At 35.4% G+C, this 19,667-nt stretch overlaps 1 protein-coding gene across 1 annotated transcript in view; it reads left to right on the top strand.

Annotated features, from left to right (window-relative positions):
• The window catches only part of LOC134569139 (uncharacterized), a 161,566-nt gene that overhangs the window by 103,435 nt on the left and 38,464 nt on the right, over positions 1-19,667 (top strand). Inside the window, exons 72-93 of the mRNA XM_063428046.1 lie at positions 38-293; positions 868-919; positions 1,015-1,081; positions 1,709-1,928; positions 6,052-6,103; positions 6,197-6,263; positions 6,358-6,619; positions 7,409-7,460; positions 7,555-7,624; positions 7,721-7,910; positions 12,142-12,193; positions 12,301-12,367; positions 12,484-12,691; positions 13,003-13,054; positions 13,162-13,228; positions 13,360-13,582; positions 14,444-14,495; positions 14,604-14,670; positions 14,806-15,028; positions 18,092-18,143; positions 18,251-18,317; positions 18,424-18,646. Of these exons, the coding sequence (XP_063284116.1) occupies positions 38-293; positions 868-919; positions 1,015-1,081; positions 1,709-1,928; positions 6,052-6,103; positions 6,197-6,263; positions 6,358-6,619; positions 7,409-7,460; positions 7,555-7,624; positions 7,721-7,910; positions 12,142-12,193; positions 12,301-12,367; positions 12,484-12,691; positions 13,003-13,054; positions 13,162-13,228; positions 13,360-13,582; positions 14,444-14,495; positions 14,604-14,670; positions 14,806-15,028; positions 18,092-18,143; positions 18,251-18,317; positions 18,424-18,646 (2,641 nt within the window). The remainder of the gene's footprint in view (positions 1-37; positions 294-867; positions 920-1,014; positions 1,082-1,708; positions 1,929-6,051; positions 6,104-6,196; positions 6,264-6,357; positions 6,620-7,408; positions 7,461-7,554; positions 7,625-7,720; positions 7,911-12,141; positions 12,194-12,300; positions 12,368-12,483; positions 12,692-13,002; positions 13,055-13,161; positions 13,229-13,359; positions 13,583-14,443; positions 14,496-14,603; positions 14,671-14,805; positions 15,029-18,091; positions 18,144-18,250; positions 18,318-18,423; positions 18,647-19,667) is intronic.

Here is a 19,667-nt window from a genome sequence, read left to right as displayed (position 1 = left end):
TAATCTATTTTAACCATAAATCTATAATTTGCCTTAGGATTCTTCAGTGTGCAGAGCTGCTATTCATGCAGGAGTACTGAATGATGAAGGAGGAAGAGTAGAAATACTAAAGGTTCCTGGCCTTGAGAACTATGAGGAATCCACAAAAAATGGTGTGAAAACCTTTAAACACGGATCCTGGTCTGGATCCTTTATGTTCCCCAAGTCAAAGCCTCCATCATCTGGTAAATCTTCAGAATCACCTGAAACAGTCACAGGAAAACTTACAGAACCCACTTCGAGCCTTCCACAAGGTGAATTTATTTATAAATAATATGTGTTTTTTTCTCCTTTAAAGACTATGCACAAAAAAAAAAACAGTAATGCTGTTACTGTAAAACAAAAAACAAAAAACATTGTTTTTGGTATCATTAGTAATGTATCTTTAGTATCGTTAGTAGTTTATTAATAGGTAAAAATTCCCAATTTTGCAATCAGCATATTTGTTTCTGCTATCAATATCCAAAATAAAAATGTATAGTTTTACATATTGTATTGACATGTTCTATAAATTCAATGACAGGTAGAGCTTGCATGCAGTTAAAATATCTAAATTTCACCTATTTTTGCACTTAGTTTTGAAACTTTATTAACCCCTGTTGTTTCATCTGTTCTAATACAATTCCAAGAAAATACATTTCTAGATTAATTACTTCCCAAACATAATATGTGTTGATATTTATGTAATCGTTGATAATTTCACATTGTCCTGTTTGTAAGCCTCGTCATCTATTTCTTCTTTTACTATCCTAATTATTTAACTGAGGTTAGTGGTTGGTGAAATTTGAATTACCAATCAATATGTGATATTGTGTTCTATCGCCGCAGTTGAGGCTCCATGTTCACTGGGTGCAGATGAAATAGACGAAGAAAGGGCAATGTAAGTTTTACTTCACTGTAAACATTGAGAAAATGAAGTTTACACTAAAATGTGCATGAAACAGAAAACTAAACCAACTCTTACTTCCTTTTTAGAGTGTTATGTGCTGCAGAATGTCTGAAGGAAAACGACATTGTTTGGGGAGATGACATTTATACAGAAGTAAGTGTGCATCTCAGTACATATTCCTAAGCTAAATGTGTTACCCACATTGTTTTCCTTTCATTTTTTTTAATTGTTTATTAATAATGTGGAATATTCCGGTATGTTTAGGTACCATCACATTTTGAAAATAACAGATTCATATATTCCAGTTTTACATAAAAAAAAATAAAAAAAAATAAACAACATATGGTATAATAGCTAAACAGTCTAGAACTCAATTATAGGGGACTACCCATGTCTCAGACCCAATCACCTCTCTTTTGGTACCCACCATCACCCTGACGCTTTCAGTACATCCATTAGGTGGCTATTTCCTTTACTTAGGATGCTCAATCACTCACTCATTGGCTCCACATACATCTGGCGATAACTCTCTCATACCACATTAGAGTACCCACATACCATTCAAATATTTACACTTGCACTACGCCTGTATGCCCACACTGTAACTTGGGTAGCCTGTCGGAACATGAAGATTTCAGCCCTTATGTACAGCTCTCTAGCACAGCCCGGAAGTGGCCTATAATCTATTTTAACTGTAAACGTATGAGGAGCAGTAAACTGTGAAGATGCCTTGCCTTTTCCTTTAATCTATTTTAACCATAAATCTACAATTTGCCTTAGGATTCTTCCGTGTGCAGAGCTGCTATTCATGCTGGAGTACTGAATGATGAAGGAGGAAGAGTAGAAATATTAAAGGTTCCTGGCCTTGAGAACTATGAGGAATCCACAAAAAATGGAGTGAAAACCTTTAAACATGGAACCTGGTCTAGATCATTTATGTTCCCCAAGTCAAAGCCCCTATCACCTGGTAAATCTCCAGAATCACCCGGAACAGTACCAGGTAAGCCTACAGTGCCAATACCCAGTCTCCTACTAAGTGAATTTATTAATCAATTGTTTTTTTTTCTAATACCTATGCAGAAATGCACAAGTAACAAAACTTTGAGGAGAATATTTTGTTATTTTGAGTATTTTTCAAAAGTGAAAACTTAAAATTTTCATTCAGGAAATCTTCTCTCTTCCATGGAACTTCAGTTGGAGGCAAAATATGGACAAAGCCTTCATGTTATTGATACTCCCATTACGTTTATATTCTTTAGAGGGATTATTGATTCATTGTAGTTTCCTCAACAGCTGTTTTAACATTTGAGGCAAAGGAATACATTTTCCTGACAGTAGACATGTGCATGGCGAAAAAATGCTTTTTGATCAAACCACCTCGTTCAACAATAAAAAATAAAATAAAATAAGCAGAGTTTCAGCCATGTTGTAGTTCAACTTGACAGAATTTCGTTCACTAAAAAAAAAAAAAAAATCTGGAAAATTTCAGGCAAGCCAATGAAACAGGAAAAAAATGGGTATTAATCTTCTGCATTGGAAAACTACTACAATATTGCCTATCCTGATGGCTAAGCAATATTAGGCATTTATTTTGCAATGCCAATTCTAAGTTGGGAAAATGTGATTATTATATCTGAATAAAAAAAAAAAACTAAAAAAACAAGTGTGATAACTTGATTATAATGTTTTCTTTGTGCTATATTGTATCATTGAAACAATGGGAGGAGAAGTCATTTTATGTAGAAAAAAAAGTAACTGATGACTCACTAACCCCTTCCATCCTGAGAAGAGCAGGAGTGACTATCCTTCATTGTGGGAAAAAAAGCAGTGCTCTATCCCAGGGCTTTAGATAATACGAGCAGGGTCCCATTTTTTCACCTCTTGATTGGACAGGAGATACAACCGACAAGATTGATCAGTCCTTTTGTCTATGATGACAAACTAAGCGGTTTCATAAATGTAAATTGTTTTCTTCTCAGAGTCAAACTTATCTAACTTATTACCTTCTACATCATCAGAATCATGAGCATATTTATAAAAGACAAAATGTTGATCTGCAGAATTATCTCTTGCTGAGGTGCTGAACGAATCTGGCTTATTAAAACCCATTCAGCAATCAGCCATCAAACCATGCAGAAAAATATGAACAATAAATAGCTAAACGTAAATATGTAAACATGTTTAAGTCAATATAAGTCAACTCCATCCGAGAAACCCAGTAAAAAGAATATATATCAATAAGCTCTGCAGTGGCAAAAATAAAACTATAGCCCCAAATATAAAAGGATATCCAATTGCTAACCTCCTATTAAAAAAAAATAACCTGCATCTCATTTCTTGTTCATGCCCATTGGAATCCTAGTGGAAAGGGTGAAGATCTAGTATACCACCCATTGACAGTGAACACTGAATATGTCACCCCCTATCACACATCACAAGGGAAATCTGTCTTATAACGTGTGAAGTTTGCTATGTTGCATTTCTTCTATGGATTCTCTTACAATTCTCTTCTGTCCTTTGCGATGGTATGGTTTGCCCTAAATCAGCAACATATTAATAACTGTGTTTTAAATGCAACAGTTCATTGGATTTTACTTTTCGATCCCTTGCTACAGAAGTCTTGCGTAAGTCTGATTAGTTTGACTGGCCTCTCATTTAGGTTTTTATGCCTTTGTGTCCCTCCCCACTCTTTTGGGAAAATGCTTAATTCTGCTTCCAATTAATTCGCTGCTCAAAAGGGATTTATTGTATATTGCATCTCTCCATTTTAGCCTCTATTTTGGATTGTGAGAAACAGATCAGTCATTGTCTCATTGGTATAATTCATCCATATGAATATGGTTCTGTAATAGCCTGTAAAATTGAGTCAGAGGATTTTTTATTATCATTATTTTTGCAGGTCAGGCGAAATACAAAAATCAGGAATATTTAATAGCATACAAGTACATCTGTAGTAAGGCAAAAGCTACACATAAGGGCCCAATCCTATTTTAACCCCTTAAGGACCAAACTTCTGGAATAAAAGGGAATCATGACATGTCAGACATGTCATGTGTCCCTAAGGGGTTAAAATAATAATATAGCAAATGCCCCCAGCCTCTTAACTACAGTGCAACATATACATAGGAGCTAAGAGGCATGTATGATGTATATGGCTGGAATCACGTTAAAATTGAACCATTATGTAACAGCGTAAGAAGGCAGCATTAACAAGGGAACAAATGTCATTATGACAGTAAAGGAGATAAAAAAAATATATATAAGTATTATCCACAAATAAAGGTAAACAAACAAATCACTTTTACAAAGCATAGATATACATTATAAAATAGGAAAATAAATTAGATATTACCAAAATAATCCTAAAATTAGGATAATGGAAAACAAAATAGTCTACCATAATGCATGTTTAAGAGTTAGTCCAAACCACATCAGTGTATTGCAGTGGTCATGGTGCTTGGAATCTGTAAGAAACACTGCTTTTCCTGAAAAAGAAGCCACAGGCACTAAGCACTGTGGTATGTATGTATGGTGGCAATGAAGGAGTTAATCTGTTTTGTCTGGGATTTGAATGTGAGCATTTTACATCTGGTGGTAGATGGTCAGTTAGACAGGTATCTGGGCAGAATTGATGACACAGCTGTTGCTGGGGCTGGCATGGGATTGGTTGAAAGTTGCAAGCAGAAAAAGAGCGGGAAACTGGAACAGTATAAAAAGAAGCAGCACAAGTTTAATCCTGTCAGAGTGGACTGAAGCAGGAACGGTGCGGAGGGACCCCACCCCCATCCCTTTACTTTTATTGAATTGCATTGTCTTGGTGTTATGAAGCATTGGGGATAAAGTCATCCTTAGGGTCAAGTTCTGAGGAAGGATATGGTGGTAAATGGTTTTATATAATAGGCGGTCAGGTTAGTTATGACTGACTGGCAATATGGTGGTTAATAAAGTTGAAAAGTTTTAAGTAAAATGCTGTCTGGTTAGTTATGACTGACTGGCTATTTGGTGGTTAATAAAGTTAAAAGTTTTGAAAGTTGGTGAACCCTATGTTATATGGTTATGGTTACAAAGTTATGGTTGCATGCCCCTTGGGCTTTGAATAAACACCACGAACAAGCCCATTGAAAAATAATTAAACATTGTCTGTAGTTATTGTGTATCTTGTTTTATTTATACGAATATTGCCTACCATACAAATACTTTATGCTGCTGCTGGAGGTGTAACTCAATCTGTGGAAGTGCCTTCAAACAACCTGGAACAAAAGCTGATGCTGTCAGTCAATAAAGAACTGATAATATATAGAAAACAGATGCACGTTGACCAGCATTAGGTGTGTCGGCACCCAATGGGACCCAACTAAAAGGGCAAGCCATGGCAAATTGGTTTGCTCCAATACATGGGAACACCAGGGTACTCCTGACATTATAGCCACTAAAGCAAGCTTTAATAGTAATGATAGTTGGAATAACCATTTAAATAACTTATATAAAATAAAGTTATTAGAAATAGTACTGTGTACACCTAAACAATACACATCCTGGCGTAAAACTACATGTGATCTATACTGAAAATATGCACAAATAAGAAAATGTATGTAACGCAATACCATACTTAACTTCACAGGAGCAACAAAGAAAAAGAAAGGATTGATTGTTGGCTAACTGGACAAAGACAATGCTCATATGTGTTTAATTGCACTAATCTTCCATGTTAAATTATTTTGTGCATTATTCTTTGCAACTAAATTTTAAATTTAACCCCTTAAGGACCAAACTTCTGGAATAAAAGGGAATCATGGGAATCATGGCGTGTCAGACATGTCATGTGTCCTTAAGGGGTTAAAGTAGCCAAACAGGACTTGGAGAATTAGCTGTTTGTCTACTTTGGCCTTAGATTTTAAAATCACTTTTAATTCACTTTGAATTCCTGACAGTTTTCCCATTAGAAAATAACCATGTAAGAATACTTTGCTGCTCTAGGTAATGCTGTAGGTAGACAAGTTAAAGCATAATACAAGCTTTCTCTCTGAGATAATATTCATATTGTAATATATTGTTATTCATAATGCCATATTGGGTTGTTTTATTTACTAAAGAATATGTGATATCTTATTCTTTCACTGCAGTTGAGATTTCGTGTTCAACGGGTGCAGATGAGATAGAAGATAAAAGTGCAGAGTAAGTCTTGTTCGAAATTGCAGGACGGAAATTAAGTTTACGTTGAAATGTGTGTGGAACAGAAATCTAAATCAGTTCTCACTTTATTTTTAGACTAGTGTGTCCTGAGGGATGTCAGGATATGAACGATATTGTTTGGGGAACTCACATCTTTACAGGAGTAAGATCTTATTTTAATACCTATTTTTAAATGTGTTTCCACAGATGTTTTTGGCTTCATATGTTATTAAAATTTAACGTACCACTTCCCTTAGGATTCTTCCATTTGCCGAGCAGCAATTCATGATGGAGTACTGACTAATCAAGGAGGAACAATAGAAATACTGAAGATTCCTGGCCTTGAGAACTACGAGGAATCCACCAAGAACGGAGTGAAGTCTTTCAAACATGGAACCTGGTCTGAATCATTTATGTTCCCCAAATCAGTACCACCATCACCTGATAAATCTCCAGAATCAACTGGGACAGTACCAATATCCGAAGAACCTACAGAACCAATTTCCAGCCTCCCACCAGGTGAATATAGTGTTGAATGAATCTTGTTGCAGCAGCAACACTAATGTGTTAAGACATTTGGTGATATTTTTTTTAATAAACATATCAGTTATGGGTTAAAATCCTGCTTCCTTGGCATTCTAGTGGGAGGCAAAAAGTTTTATTTTTCTATGTTTAACCATCAATATCCAAAAAGTGCATAGCTTAGATTTTTCATTTTGGTGTTTTATTAATTTAGCTAACAGGTAGAATTTTTCGTTTCACAAAATTGCTTGCAGAAGACTGACGATTACACACTTTATCTGTTTTAAACTTCTCTTGTTCTTGGCGCTTATTTGGTTTCAGTGCAAAAGCATATTTATATTACTTGAAATTCCTTAGCAGAAAATATATTGCATTAAAAGGGCAGACGGACTCTGCAAACACATTTACTGCATATCTCGTGCTTGTGCGATCACTACGTGTACCGGTGTTCCCACTACCACCAAGCATTTCTAACGGTGGTTGGCATCAGATCTCTGTGACATTGTGCCACAGGGATTGGACATCTTGGACAGCCTTGGCAGTCTGTTGTCAGACTCTAGTCCAGGACAGTGCCTTGCTTAGAACAGTGAGACTAACAACTCAGGGACAATTTCAAATGGCTGCTATACATTGTACATTGAGACAGTTATTTACAATGCTCCATTTCTCTTAGTCTTTTCATCTATTGCTTCTTTTAATTTAATTTGTTCATTATGACATTCAAGTTTGCTGCAGAAAATAGTTTAATTGCCAATTAAAATATAATATCTTATTCTATCACTGCAGTAAAAGTTTTGTGTTCAACGGGTGCAGACGAGATAGAAGCCGAAAGTGCAGAGTAAGTATTATTCGAAATAACAGGAAGGAAATTAAGTTTACGCTAAATAAATGTGTGGTACAGAAATCTAAATCCGTTCTTACTTCATTTTTAGAGTGGAATGTCCTGAAAATTGTCTAGATGAGAACAATGGCTTTGTTTGGGGAAATCAAATCTATACAGACGTAAGATGATAACCACATATATATATGTATATATTCATTTACATAATTTTAAATAAATGGAATTAATTGAAAAATGTAATGTACTGTTTGCCTTAGGATTCTTCCGTTTGTCTGTCTGCTATTCATGATGGAAAACTGGCCAATGAAAAGGGAGGAAGAGTTCGTTTCCTGAAGCTACTGGGACGGGAGAACTATGAAGGATCCACAAAGAATGGAGTAAAATCCTCTACACATGGGATTTGGCATGGTTCATTTATGTTCCCTGTATCTACTGCAGTATCTCCAGGTAACTCTCCAGAATCTCTTAATACACACTACCTTTAGCTGGAATACTTTAAAACATTGTAGATACTGTGTTATATTTTTGAAGGGACTGGATTGAGATGGAAGCTCAGCTACAGAAAATGAGCTAAAAGTAAAAGAAGAGAAGTGTCATCCTACCCTTCCCTCTATGATCACATTGCCAGCCACTACAAGAAATAGCTCCTTAAAGACCTGAGACTTTAGCGGTAGTCATAGTCCAAACTGGTTTAGCATCTAAAGGCTAATCCATAGTATGTAAATTGGATTATATTGTAACAAAATTAATTTAGGAACAGACTAGTAGCAGTGGTGGATTTAGAGGTAAACAGAAAAAAATTCCCTTCCCTGAAAGTTATAAGCATATGGGTTACTGCTTTAGCCACCATTTTTCTAAAGGAACACTATAGTGTTAGGAATCCATACATTTATTACTAATGCTGCAGTGTTCTCCTGACTATTTAGGTACCATGTCCTCCCTTTAAGAGTCTAAAAATCCCAGCAGGACTTCATAGGATGAGTAATTTAGCACTCAGCAAATGTTTTATTTAAGGAAAGACATAATTAATACCACTGCAAAAAAATTTAAATAAAACAATAGAAGTAATGGTATGGCTTCTAGTTGCTTAATAGCTCAATTAATTTATTTTCAGGAATTGAGTTATTTACAGACATAGTAGCAGATCTCTCATACAAAGCCATGAGAATGTTAATGCCATAAACAGTGGATTGGTCATAAGAATCAAAATACAAGAAAATGGAAACTCCTTACATGGAAATCTGTGTGAGGAGCCTAGATTAAAATGTTACTTGGAGAGTCCCTTTAACATATCATCCATCTCAGAAATCAGAGTTTATGATATTTTGACGTGCATGAGCGTAACAGGCATTTTCGCTATGCCACAACAGCAAAAGCAAGACAAGTGTTAACATTAAGCTTAACAGTGTAGGCATATAGGCAAAACTGCACAATTGTTTTTTGTTTGGAAATCAAGAGTGGTGCACGTCTAAAGCATAGATACAGTATTATAACCAAGCTACGCACTAGGCTAGACTCATAAAAAAACATTGAATGTAAATTATTATCTAAGGCTATCTAGACTTGTAAGTACATCCATTAGACTTGCTTAGTAGCGCCAAACAACGAGGCATATATGTAGACTCAGCTAGGGTGTCCCACTGCATCCCTCTAAAGAGGCCCTTTGTTTCACAATGTAAGAGAAAATCAAGAATGCATGAAATTAAAATAAACTGGTCAAATAAACTCGACATGAGTGAGACGGTGTCTTCAACTAATAGGGTAACTCTCAATAGTGATTATGGAACTGTGGGAGACAGCCAGAAATCATTTAGTGTACTCCGGTGCTTGGGAAGTGCTCAGACAGCACGAGGGGGTCTATGTGAGCCCCAGGCCCTTGTGGAGGCTGCCACTTTGAGCTGCGGACAGTCCCAGTCCTTCTCCTTTTGGGAGATACAAAAGGCCGTGGTGATCTTGCGTCGCCTGCAACGGACAGCCCTCCATCGGTGCGGACGATGCTGTGGGGTCATGCCCTTGGTGGCCTTTGGCCCGGGTGGGCTAGTATAAGTGTAAGTAGTAGCTGTAGTAAGGGCTCTGCCCGAAAGAGATCCACTGACCTCCTGACGTACTTTCCACTGAACTCCCTTTTAAGGCTGCTGTGGGGCTGCTGTTGCACGCTGCTCTTGTTTTACCCAGAATTGTGCAATGAGTGCGTCTAGCCACTGTAGAGATCACTCCACGAGGTTCTGGAGAGCCTCTTCAGGGCATGGAGTTGTGCTTGTGAGGGATTTAGGTGAGTCTGCAATCTTGGGGAGACTACGAGTGTGGCGTTGCGTGAGCTTTGTATTGGAATCGATTTCGGTAGGTAGGCTCTAGCGGGGACCGGGATAACCCCCACCAGCCCACAGGCGTGGGGAGCACGGGACCTTTAATGCAGGTTAGCTGGGCCCAGTCGGATAAAGTGCAGGAGATCGACCGCATCTTCCGCACAAACACCAGGCCGCAAGATTTGCCTGCCGGCCATCACGATCTGCAGGTAGGACAAGAGCTGGTAGTTGAAGGTACCAGTGCTAAGGGGCTCACCACTGGAACCAGCATCAGCTGTTGCCTGAGTTGGGTGCCGGAGAGTAGGTTAGAAGCTTTTATCAATACAATGCTGAGGAGCTGATGGGATCTGCATCCATCCAGCTTGGCAGTCAAGCCCCACCCGCCACATTCAGGATTTGTATAACAAGTCTTATTCATTAAATAAGACTCCAGAGGTAAATCAAAGATGGATTGATTCTTTTGATACGACTCCACCTGTAAATCCCAGACGGATCAATTCAGTAAGACCCCACAGGTAAATCCCAGATGAGACGATTTGTTTGGGAGTGGATTAAAAATATTCTGATTCAGATGAACCAGCTTAAACTAATTTTTGTACAAATATAGTGTCAATGCAAAGATATGTATATATTTCAAGACATCCATTTAGGATAAAAAAAAAGTTATTTTAAGAACAATCATAAAATATTTAAAAATAATAAAATATTTAGTCATGTTGTGCACAACACATTAGGACAAAAACACGTAAATGTTCTACAGAAACACTAACATTCAATATAACATTTAGCAGTTTTTACTATTCTTTTATTGTTTCTGTGAACTTCGTAACATTTTTCATACATCTAATTCACACCAAAAGGTGTAATAATTTGTAAGAGTTTCTTTACACTGAAGTATTTGTTCAAGCACAAATTCTTTCTAAAAATAAAAACAGAATTTACCGCTACTAGGAGGTAATGAGTGATACAATAAGAATAAAAAGCAGCTCTACACACAGTGGAACACCCTTTTTCCACAATACATTTTAGCTCTACAGGAAATGTATGGTATACAATGTTTACCAATAAGTGGAGCGCTATACAAAATAGAGGTTCAGGGGTTAATACAAAAAAGAGAGAGAAAAGCGACCTAATGTGTGGTACTATACAGAATGCAGGTAGTACACCTATGGTAAGTATTGTGCTCACCTTTTTAACAGACTTAAATTCCTGACTCTGAGGGTAATCAGCAAGGTGCCACTTTCTGGGGATAGAACTTCCCCAATGTAGGTTCCTGAAGGCTTCAAGGACTTGGTTTGGCATAGCTTTTAAATTTATTAGGTTACAAATAAAAACAAAATAAAGTGAAAATCCAAATCGACAGATCTGGACTCGATAAGGATTTTTACTTTATATTTATACATTTTCTAGTTTGTTAAAAAAATACCCTACTTAAGGCTTCCTTTTAACTTCATGTAGGGTCTACCTTTAATATAAAATTATCTTAAAAATAACAAGACTATTTTAAACACAAAGTCCTTGTTCTAGTTCTCGTGTTTAACAACAGATTAGCTGATATAATAATTGTGTCAAATGTTGGAAGGTAGTGTAGAGATAAAAGGTAAAAGCACACACAAAATACCAGAAGGATGTGTTACCTGTAATATATACAATTATGGCAACCAATAGTAGATATTCCTGGTATATACTCGTAAAGGATGTACTTGATGGTATGTATTACCTATACAAAGATACAACCAAACAACAAAAACATAGTGTAATCTGTATAAGATATAATAAAAGTGGCTATTGAAGAGCTGAAACCACTCACAATTTGTTGAGCCGATTGGAAGTTGGCTCAAAACTTATACAGCATGCATGTCTTATCCATGGACATAGATGGAATTTTACCTCATTTCAACCCCGGGTTCCTGAAATTGGGAGTCCATCCAAAGGAAAATGTCATCTATGTCCACGGATGAGACATGCATGCTGTATAAGTTTTGAGCCAACTTCCAATTGGCTCAATAAATTGTGAGTGGTTTCAGCTTTTCAATATCCACTTTTATTATATCTTATACAGATTACACTATATTTTTGTTGTTTGGTTGTATCTTTGTATAGGTAATACATACCATCAAGTACATCCTTTACGAGTATATACCAGGAATATCTACTATTGGTTACCATAATTGTATATATTACAGGTAACATCCTTCTGGTATTTTTTGTGCGCTTTTACCTTTTATCTCTACACTATATTTTGTTTTTTAAGTATATGTGGTACTTTGGTAATCTAGCTGCACCTTATATTTCCTTTAAGCGCCACCTATAATACCTGTACTATCAGATGTTGGAAGGTGCCTTTCTAATATACTTTTGTTTTCCCACAGTAACATTAGAATGCTCTACCCCTGCAAAACAATTTAAGGATCAAGATACAGAGTAAGTATCTCTACCTAATCAAAATCACTTGTTTAAGGTGAATGCATTATTACCTTGAGCATCTATCCCACAACAAAATCTGCAATAAATTGTGTGATTTCTTTTAGAGTCACATGTCCAGAAGATTGCCAGGATGAACAAGGAACTGTGTGGGGAACTGATGACTACATGCCCGTAAGTTGAAAAGTAAAAATTTCCAATTTCTAAAGGCTGCAAAGAACCATATTTAACTTAAAAATGTAAGCAATTTTGAGAAAATGTTTTCAATTAATTGTGTTTCATCCAATCAGGAATCTTCTGTGTGCCTGGCCGCAAAGCATGCAGGTTTACTAACTAAAAATACACGGAAGTTCTTACTTGAAAAGAAATCGGGACTAAACAATTATAGGGGATCTAGAAGGAATGGCATAACATCAAGAGTTTTTGACGATGCTTCTTGGTCATTTGGTATTAGGATACCGTCTGCAGAATCAACAGAAACCAATAAACTACCAGAAGGTACAATCTTTTGTATGTTTTATGCTGATGTTTCTGAACAAACTCAAATATGTTGTATTTTATCAAAAAGAGATTCATTGACTTGATTATTAACCTTCCCCTTAGTCACCTTCCAAAACACCCAGACATTGTACTTTAATTTATTTATTTGATTTTTTTTATGTCCATTTTTTTTATATAATATACTTTTTTAAAGTTATAATCTCTTCTTTTCACAATTATTTAATAACCTAAAGTATTCATTGTTGTACTGTATGATTTTTCACATTTTGAAAGACGCCCTTCTAATCTTCTTTACATTTCCCTCAAAGTTACATTACAGTGTTCCTCATCTGCAGAAATCTTAGAGAATCTTGTTACAGAGTAAGTATCTCCCCTTAATCTGAGTCATCTGTTTGAGGAAATTACATTATTGTCATGAACCCCAGTCCTAGAAAAACCTTTGCAATAAATATTATCACTCATTTTAGGGTGACATGCCCATCGGATTGTGAGAGTAATCAAGGGACTGTGTACGGAGCTGATGTCTACATGCCTGTAAGTTTGAATTTCAAAAAGTTAATTTCTAAGATGTTATTAGAATCATGAAAAAAAAATCATATTTAACTTGACATTCAATCAAATTAGTTTAGATTATTTTTTCAATAAATTATGTTTCGTCCAATAAGGAATCTTCAGTGTGCCTGGCTGCAATCCATGCTGGAATACTAACTAAAAATGTACGGAAGTTCATTGTGGAAAAGAAATCCGGCCAAAGAAATTATGGAGAAACCACAAATAATGGCATCAATTCTAAACCTTCTGGTGCTGCTTCTTGGTCATTTACTGTAAGGTTACCACCTGCAGAACCCATTACAACAACTCCAGAACCAACAGCTAAAATACCAGAAGGTACAATATTTTGTATCTTTTTATATAGACGTATCTTAACAAATTCTCATGTGTTCTATTTCAACAGAATATATTTTACATAGGGCTGAATTCTAAATTCATGTAATGTTTAGACACAGTAATTTAGATATAGGCTTTAACTTTATACAAAGAGATTGAGAAGAAATAAAGTTAATTGCACTTAAGTTCTCTGCCTAACTCTTCCCGTGATCAGATCTGGAAAAGATTAAATTAATCCGCGTGTAAATACTGAAATAACATCAAGAGATAGACTCTTCTTTCTGTCTTCTCTCCCAGTTCTGTCTTTCATGTTAGCCTTTTTTTTGAGTTTTCTGTTTGAGAACATTCTGTTTAGCATTTATATATATAATAAATGTATATAAATAAATTTTATATAAATTTGCTAAAAATGCAAATACAGACATTTTCTATATGCTGAGAACATTGTTAATTGTTGGATTTTGTGTACATGTTTCTACACCACATAAAGAATCAGAGTGAAAAATGAGTCCCGAGTTAATAAATAGAGGCCACTGACCAACATCTAAATAAAACAATCTTCAAAAATAATGATCTTAATAATTCACACCTTTAGTCATTAAGTTCTCTTGTTTTAAAAGACATGAATACACATTGGTTTATTATCACTTGTACAACTAAGCCAGAGTCCTTTTCAAAAATACTCAAACATTATCATGTGCAGTCATACATTTTTCCTTTTTATTATTCAATTATGTTGTTCATATAATCGCTTCTTTTTCCAATTGTTTAATGACCTGAATTAAACATCACCATGTTGTATAATCTGATTGTCATACTTTGAAAGACAACTTAATAATAGTCTTTACATTTCCTCCAAAGTTACATTACAGTGTTCCTCACCTGCAGAAGTCTTAGAGAATCTTGTTACAAAGTAAGTATCTCTTCTTAATTTAAGTTGTTTGTTTGAGATAATTACACCATTGCCATGAGCACCAGTCCTAAAAAAAACCTCTGCAATAAATATTATCACTCGTTTCAGGGTGACTTGCCCAGCAAACTGTGAGACTAATCAAGGGACTGTGTACGGAACTGATGTCTACATGCCTGTAAGTTTGAAAGCAAAAAATAGAAAAATATAATTCAGTGTTCTAAGAGCCATGAAAAAAAAAATCATATTTAGCTTGACATTAAAGTAAATTAGTTCAGATTATTTTTCAATGAATTATATTTCCCCTACTTAGGAATCTTCAGTGTGCCTGGCTGCAATCCATGCTGGAATACTAACTAAAAATGTACGAAAGTTCATAGTGGAAAAGAAATCTGGCCAAAGAAATTACGGAGAAACCACAAAGAATGGCATCAATTCTAAACCTTCTGGTGCTGCTTCTTGGTCATTTACTGTAAAGTTGCCACCTCCAGAAGCCATTACAACCACTCCAGAACCAACAGCTAAAATACCAGAAGGTACACTATTTTGTGTATTTCAGAAGAAATATCTCAGCAAAGTCATATATGCTCTATTTCATTAAAATCTATATTTTACAAATTTATGTAACATCTAAACACATAGTAATTTTGATATGGGCTTCAGTTTTATATAAAGAGATTGAGAAAAGGGTAAGGAAAGTTAATTTAAATTCTCCACCTAACTCTTTCTACAATCACATATGGAAATCATGAAATGAATCCGCTGGTAAATACCATAATAATAAGACATAGACTCTTTTCTATTTTCTCTCCCAGGTCTGTTAACCATTGTTTCAGAACATTTTGCATTATATATATGTATATACACATATATATATATATATATATATATATATATATACTTGCTTAAATACAAAAAAATAGATGTTCTAGATACTGAGTAGATTGTTAGTTGAGTGATTTTGTATGCAAGATCTTACACCAGATAAAGAACCATAGTCTAAAATTAGTACTGTGTTAATAAATTGAGGCACCTGAATAACCTCTAAATAAAAAAAATCTCAAAAATAATGATGTTAATAAATAAAATAAAAAATCAGTTCCTGGCTCTGAGACAGCAGGCTGCTGAATGCCTGGTACAGCATGTAAATGCTCTTTAATGCCTAGGCTATATATTTATTCAAAAACAACAATGATATATTTATATATAAACAACACTGATAGTTAATTTTAGTGAATATTACAATCCAGAAGGCAGTAATGCAATAATTAAAATCCTGTCTGTATGTTGCTTCTGTGGCATGAATGTTTTCATTAAGCCATAATGCAATTTTCTTTGCATTTTGGAATTAGACTTCGAAATCTATTTTTAATATAATAGCAAGTGTTGCTTTCATCGCTTAGTCTTATCACTTTTCTCTTGACAACATCTTGTATTAATCTTTTTTTCTGCGCATGCAAACTTATGCAGCTACAGAGAGAACATGGATGCCCCCTGCCTACAACCCACTGACCTGGAACTAATGGACCATGCTGTGCTGGTGTATTAGGCATATTAGGGAGTTTACCAAATATGTATATATATGTTCTCTTATGATATTACTTAAGATCCACAATTTCAGCATTATATGCTAATTACAATGTACCTGGCACTTGAACTTCAAGTGCCTTGTACAAGTTCACATTAACATCATCTCTTCATGATGAATATCTCTCTCTGAGTCTGGGCTACAAATAGCTCATTACATTCTTGATATTTCAAGACTTGTGCCATGACAAAGTATTGTGTCTTCTCTTATAAATATAAGAAGTAACCTAGGTATATGTTTATATATATTATTTTATAGTTAAAGCTTCCAAGTACAAGCCCCACGTTGGGCGCCAATTGTAACCGCAGCTGATTCCCCTATTTATCACTATAACGTCTTAAAGCATAGAACTTAGCAGGGCTTACCATACAGATATCTTTAGTCATAATATTATATAGTTAGTAAGACATCCTCTATTTAAAATATATAAATAATTGAGAATACAATATAAAATAAGGATTGTCTTGGAAGCAATACAGTTTTGTCTTTTAGATATTTTATTAAATAAAAATATAAATATAGACATATAAAATCCATTACAATAATTGATAGCATAGTTTATAAGACTAAACTACATGCTTGCAATATCAGTCATAGAATAACATACCCTCTTGAACATGTCAACATCTCTCAGTCATTATAATATGGAGCGACAGTGTCTCTGTCTCAAAATCTGTCCCTTAAAATTTAAAAGGTACACATATTTATATCTTAGATGTTCATTTCAGGACCTCCCTTAACTTGGCAAAAAGATAAGGCCATAACTAAAACGTAAGTGCATATGTCATGGGAAATTCCCTGACTTAGGACAAGATGGCGTCTTAAAGTCTGAACATCTTATCTATTGTTTATATGAAAACTTAAGGGTGCACACGTCATGGGAAATTCCCTGACTTAGGACAAGATGGCGTCTTAAAGTCTGATGACGTAGCATAGCCTTGAAGATGTTATTGCATTACTTGTTTTGTATTAAGCTAAGATAAATTTACGTAAACATATTATGCATTGAAAGTAGGTTAGAGGTTATTGCTTAAAGAAACATGTATGAAAAACAATATTTTCCATTCTGACACCTTGTCAGTTTGCAATATCTCTTATAGACAAAGTACACAGTTTAAGAAATACATTTAATTCTAAAACTTGTAATATTTGCATTTGCCCATAACAATAAGTCATACATTTAGGGACACTCCAGGCATCAATACTACTTCAATGCATTTGATAGGTTTTGGCCTCATTTATATGCTGTATTTTTGCATGTTCAAATCTTTAAAGTTTTTTGGGTGAGATAAATAAATGTTTTTTTCAGAATGTTGCACCATAAGTCTACCTTTTAAGCCACACCCCCTCATTCCAGAAAAAAATGCTTCCTTATCAAATGTACACCAACAGCTCAGCCACGGGCAGTACTGATTGATCTGAACAACAAAACAACCTGCATTCGAAGGAGAGGACACTCAGGGGGACATATAGAAAGGATAGCACTACCTGCTTGTAGTTTTTTGACTAGGTGCAGCCAAGGTGTAAATTAAAAACATCTCACTCAGTGTTGTTGGGACTGAGACTGTGTGCACACCTTTGATAGGTAAGGCTTTCTTGCATGAGGGAGCATGGCTATGGAGGCAGGCTTTTGATGCAGCATCCTGCAAAACATTTATTTATTTTGTGTAAAAACGATAAAGATTTCAGCATGCAAAACATAAAGCAAGTTAATGAGGCCAAAATCTATCAAATGCATTAAAGTTGTATTGGTGCCAGAGCGTCACTTTAAGTTCTCAAGTTACCACTTGACAACTGAGCAAAAGTTTTCTTCCAAGACATTCAAACATTATTATATTCATATGTTTTCCTTTTAAGCTACTTTACTTTAAATTTATCTTGCTCATAATCCACTTTTTTTAAATCAATTGTTTACCGGTAATTACCTAAAATAATCATTATCATGCTGTATAATCTGATTGTCATACTTTGAAAGGTTGTTTTAATAATAGTCTTTACATTTCCTCCAAAGTTACATTACAGTGTTCCTCACCTGCGGAAGTCTTAGGGAATCTTGTTACAGAGTAAGTATCTCTTCTTAATCTAATTCATTTATTTGAGATAATTACATCATTGTCATGAGCACCAGTCGTAGAAAAACCTTTGCAATAAATGTTATCACTTGTTTTAGGGTGACATGTCCATCAGATTGTGAGAGTAACCAAGGGACTGTGTATGGAGATGATTTCTACAAGCCTGTAAGTTTGAAGATGAAAAACATAATTTCAATGTTCTAAAAAGTCATATTTAGCTTGACATTCAGTTTAGATTATTCTTTCAATAAATGATATTCCCTCCATTTAGGAATCTTCTGTGTGCCTGGCTGCAATCCATGCTGGAATACTAACTAAAAATGTACGTAAGTTCATTGTGGAAAAGAAATCAGGACAAAGAACTTATGGAGAAACCACAAAGAATGGCATCAAATCGAAACCTTCTGGTGCTGCTTCTTGGTCATTTACTGTAAGGTTACCACCTGCAGAACCCACTACAACCACCCCAGAACCAACAGCTAAAATACCAGAAGGTACAATATATTGTGTGTTTTATCCAGACATATCTGAGCAAAGTCAAGTATTTTCTCTTTTGTCAAACTATGTTATGTAAAGCTGCATTTTACAATTTCTGCAAAATCTAAACAAACATCAACTTAGATATTAGCTTAAATTGTATACAAAAATATTGAGAAAATAGGAAACAGCGTCCATTCTATTTAACTTCTTAGTCATACTGACAAGATGTGTCTCAACGGAGCTCTGTGAAAACTGGAGAATAAACGGCCTCAGTTGCCCTATTTACTTCTCCATCCTGCCAACACAGCATGTAAAGCGACTTCCCAATGTTATGGGATGCAAGAGCAAAAAACACAGAGTGGATAAGCCCTCAATTACCGCCAATATCGGCAAACTTCTTTGGAGACTTCTGAGGCCTGCTATGGCACCGTTTTTAGATGGGACCTAACGGACATCTAGTGAGGAGTCTCTTACAGATCTGGGAGCAGAGGATTTGCCAGTGGAGAGGCAGAAGGCGAACCGCTCCCAAGGCTGGTGAGGACCCCTCTAGTAACCGAGGGTTAGCTGAAGGCCCTCTTGGGTAACCTTCACTGCAATATAGTGGCAGACATCTCCTGGTTTAAGGCATCATTGGTGTGTCCATATGTGTTACGGTTGCCGCAGGCTAGCTGAGGGTTGGACCGTAGACGGATGCTCCTAGTGCTAACCAAGATCCATCTGCAGCGCACCAGACACCATAACCACCATATATATATATATATATATATATCATTTCTTTATTTCACCAATTGGCACCATTGATGTAAGGCTGATTTTTCTTCTTTTTGTTTGTTAAAATATTCTTTCCTTTTTTTTAAGACTATTATTTATAGCATATGTACACCTATTATACTTGCTTGAAAGAAACAAGTCAACTTAGTATTTATTGAAATATTTTTATTTTTATTTGATTTAGCATGGTAGATTCCATTGTAGATAATCGATTGATAAGTTGGAAACATTTCTGTGAGGTTTAAAAGAATATTTTTTTTCATT

This window comes from Pelobates fuscus, chromosome 7, assembly GCF_036172605.1.
Source record: "Pelobates fuscus isolate aPelFus1 chromosome 7, aPelFus1.pri, whole genome shotgun sequence".
In the NCBI taxonomy this organism is placed as follows: Eukaryota; Metazoa; Chordata; class Amphibia; order Anura; family Pelobatidae; genus Pelobates; species Pelobates fuscus.
Note: the sequence above shows the minus strand (reverse complement) of the source record. Positions and strands in the feature narration are given on the sequence as shown.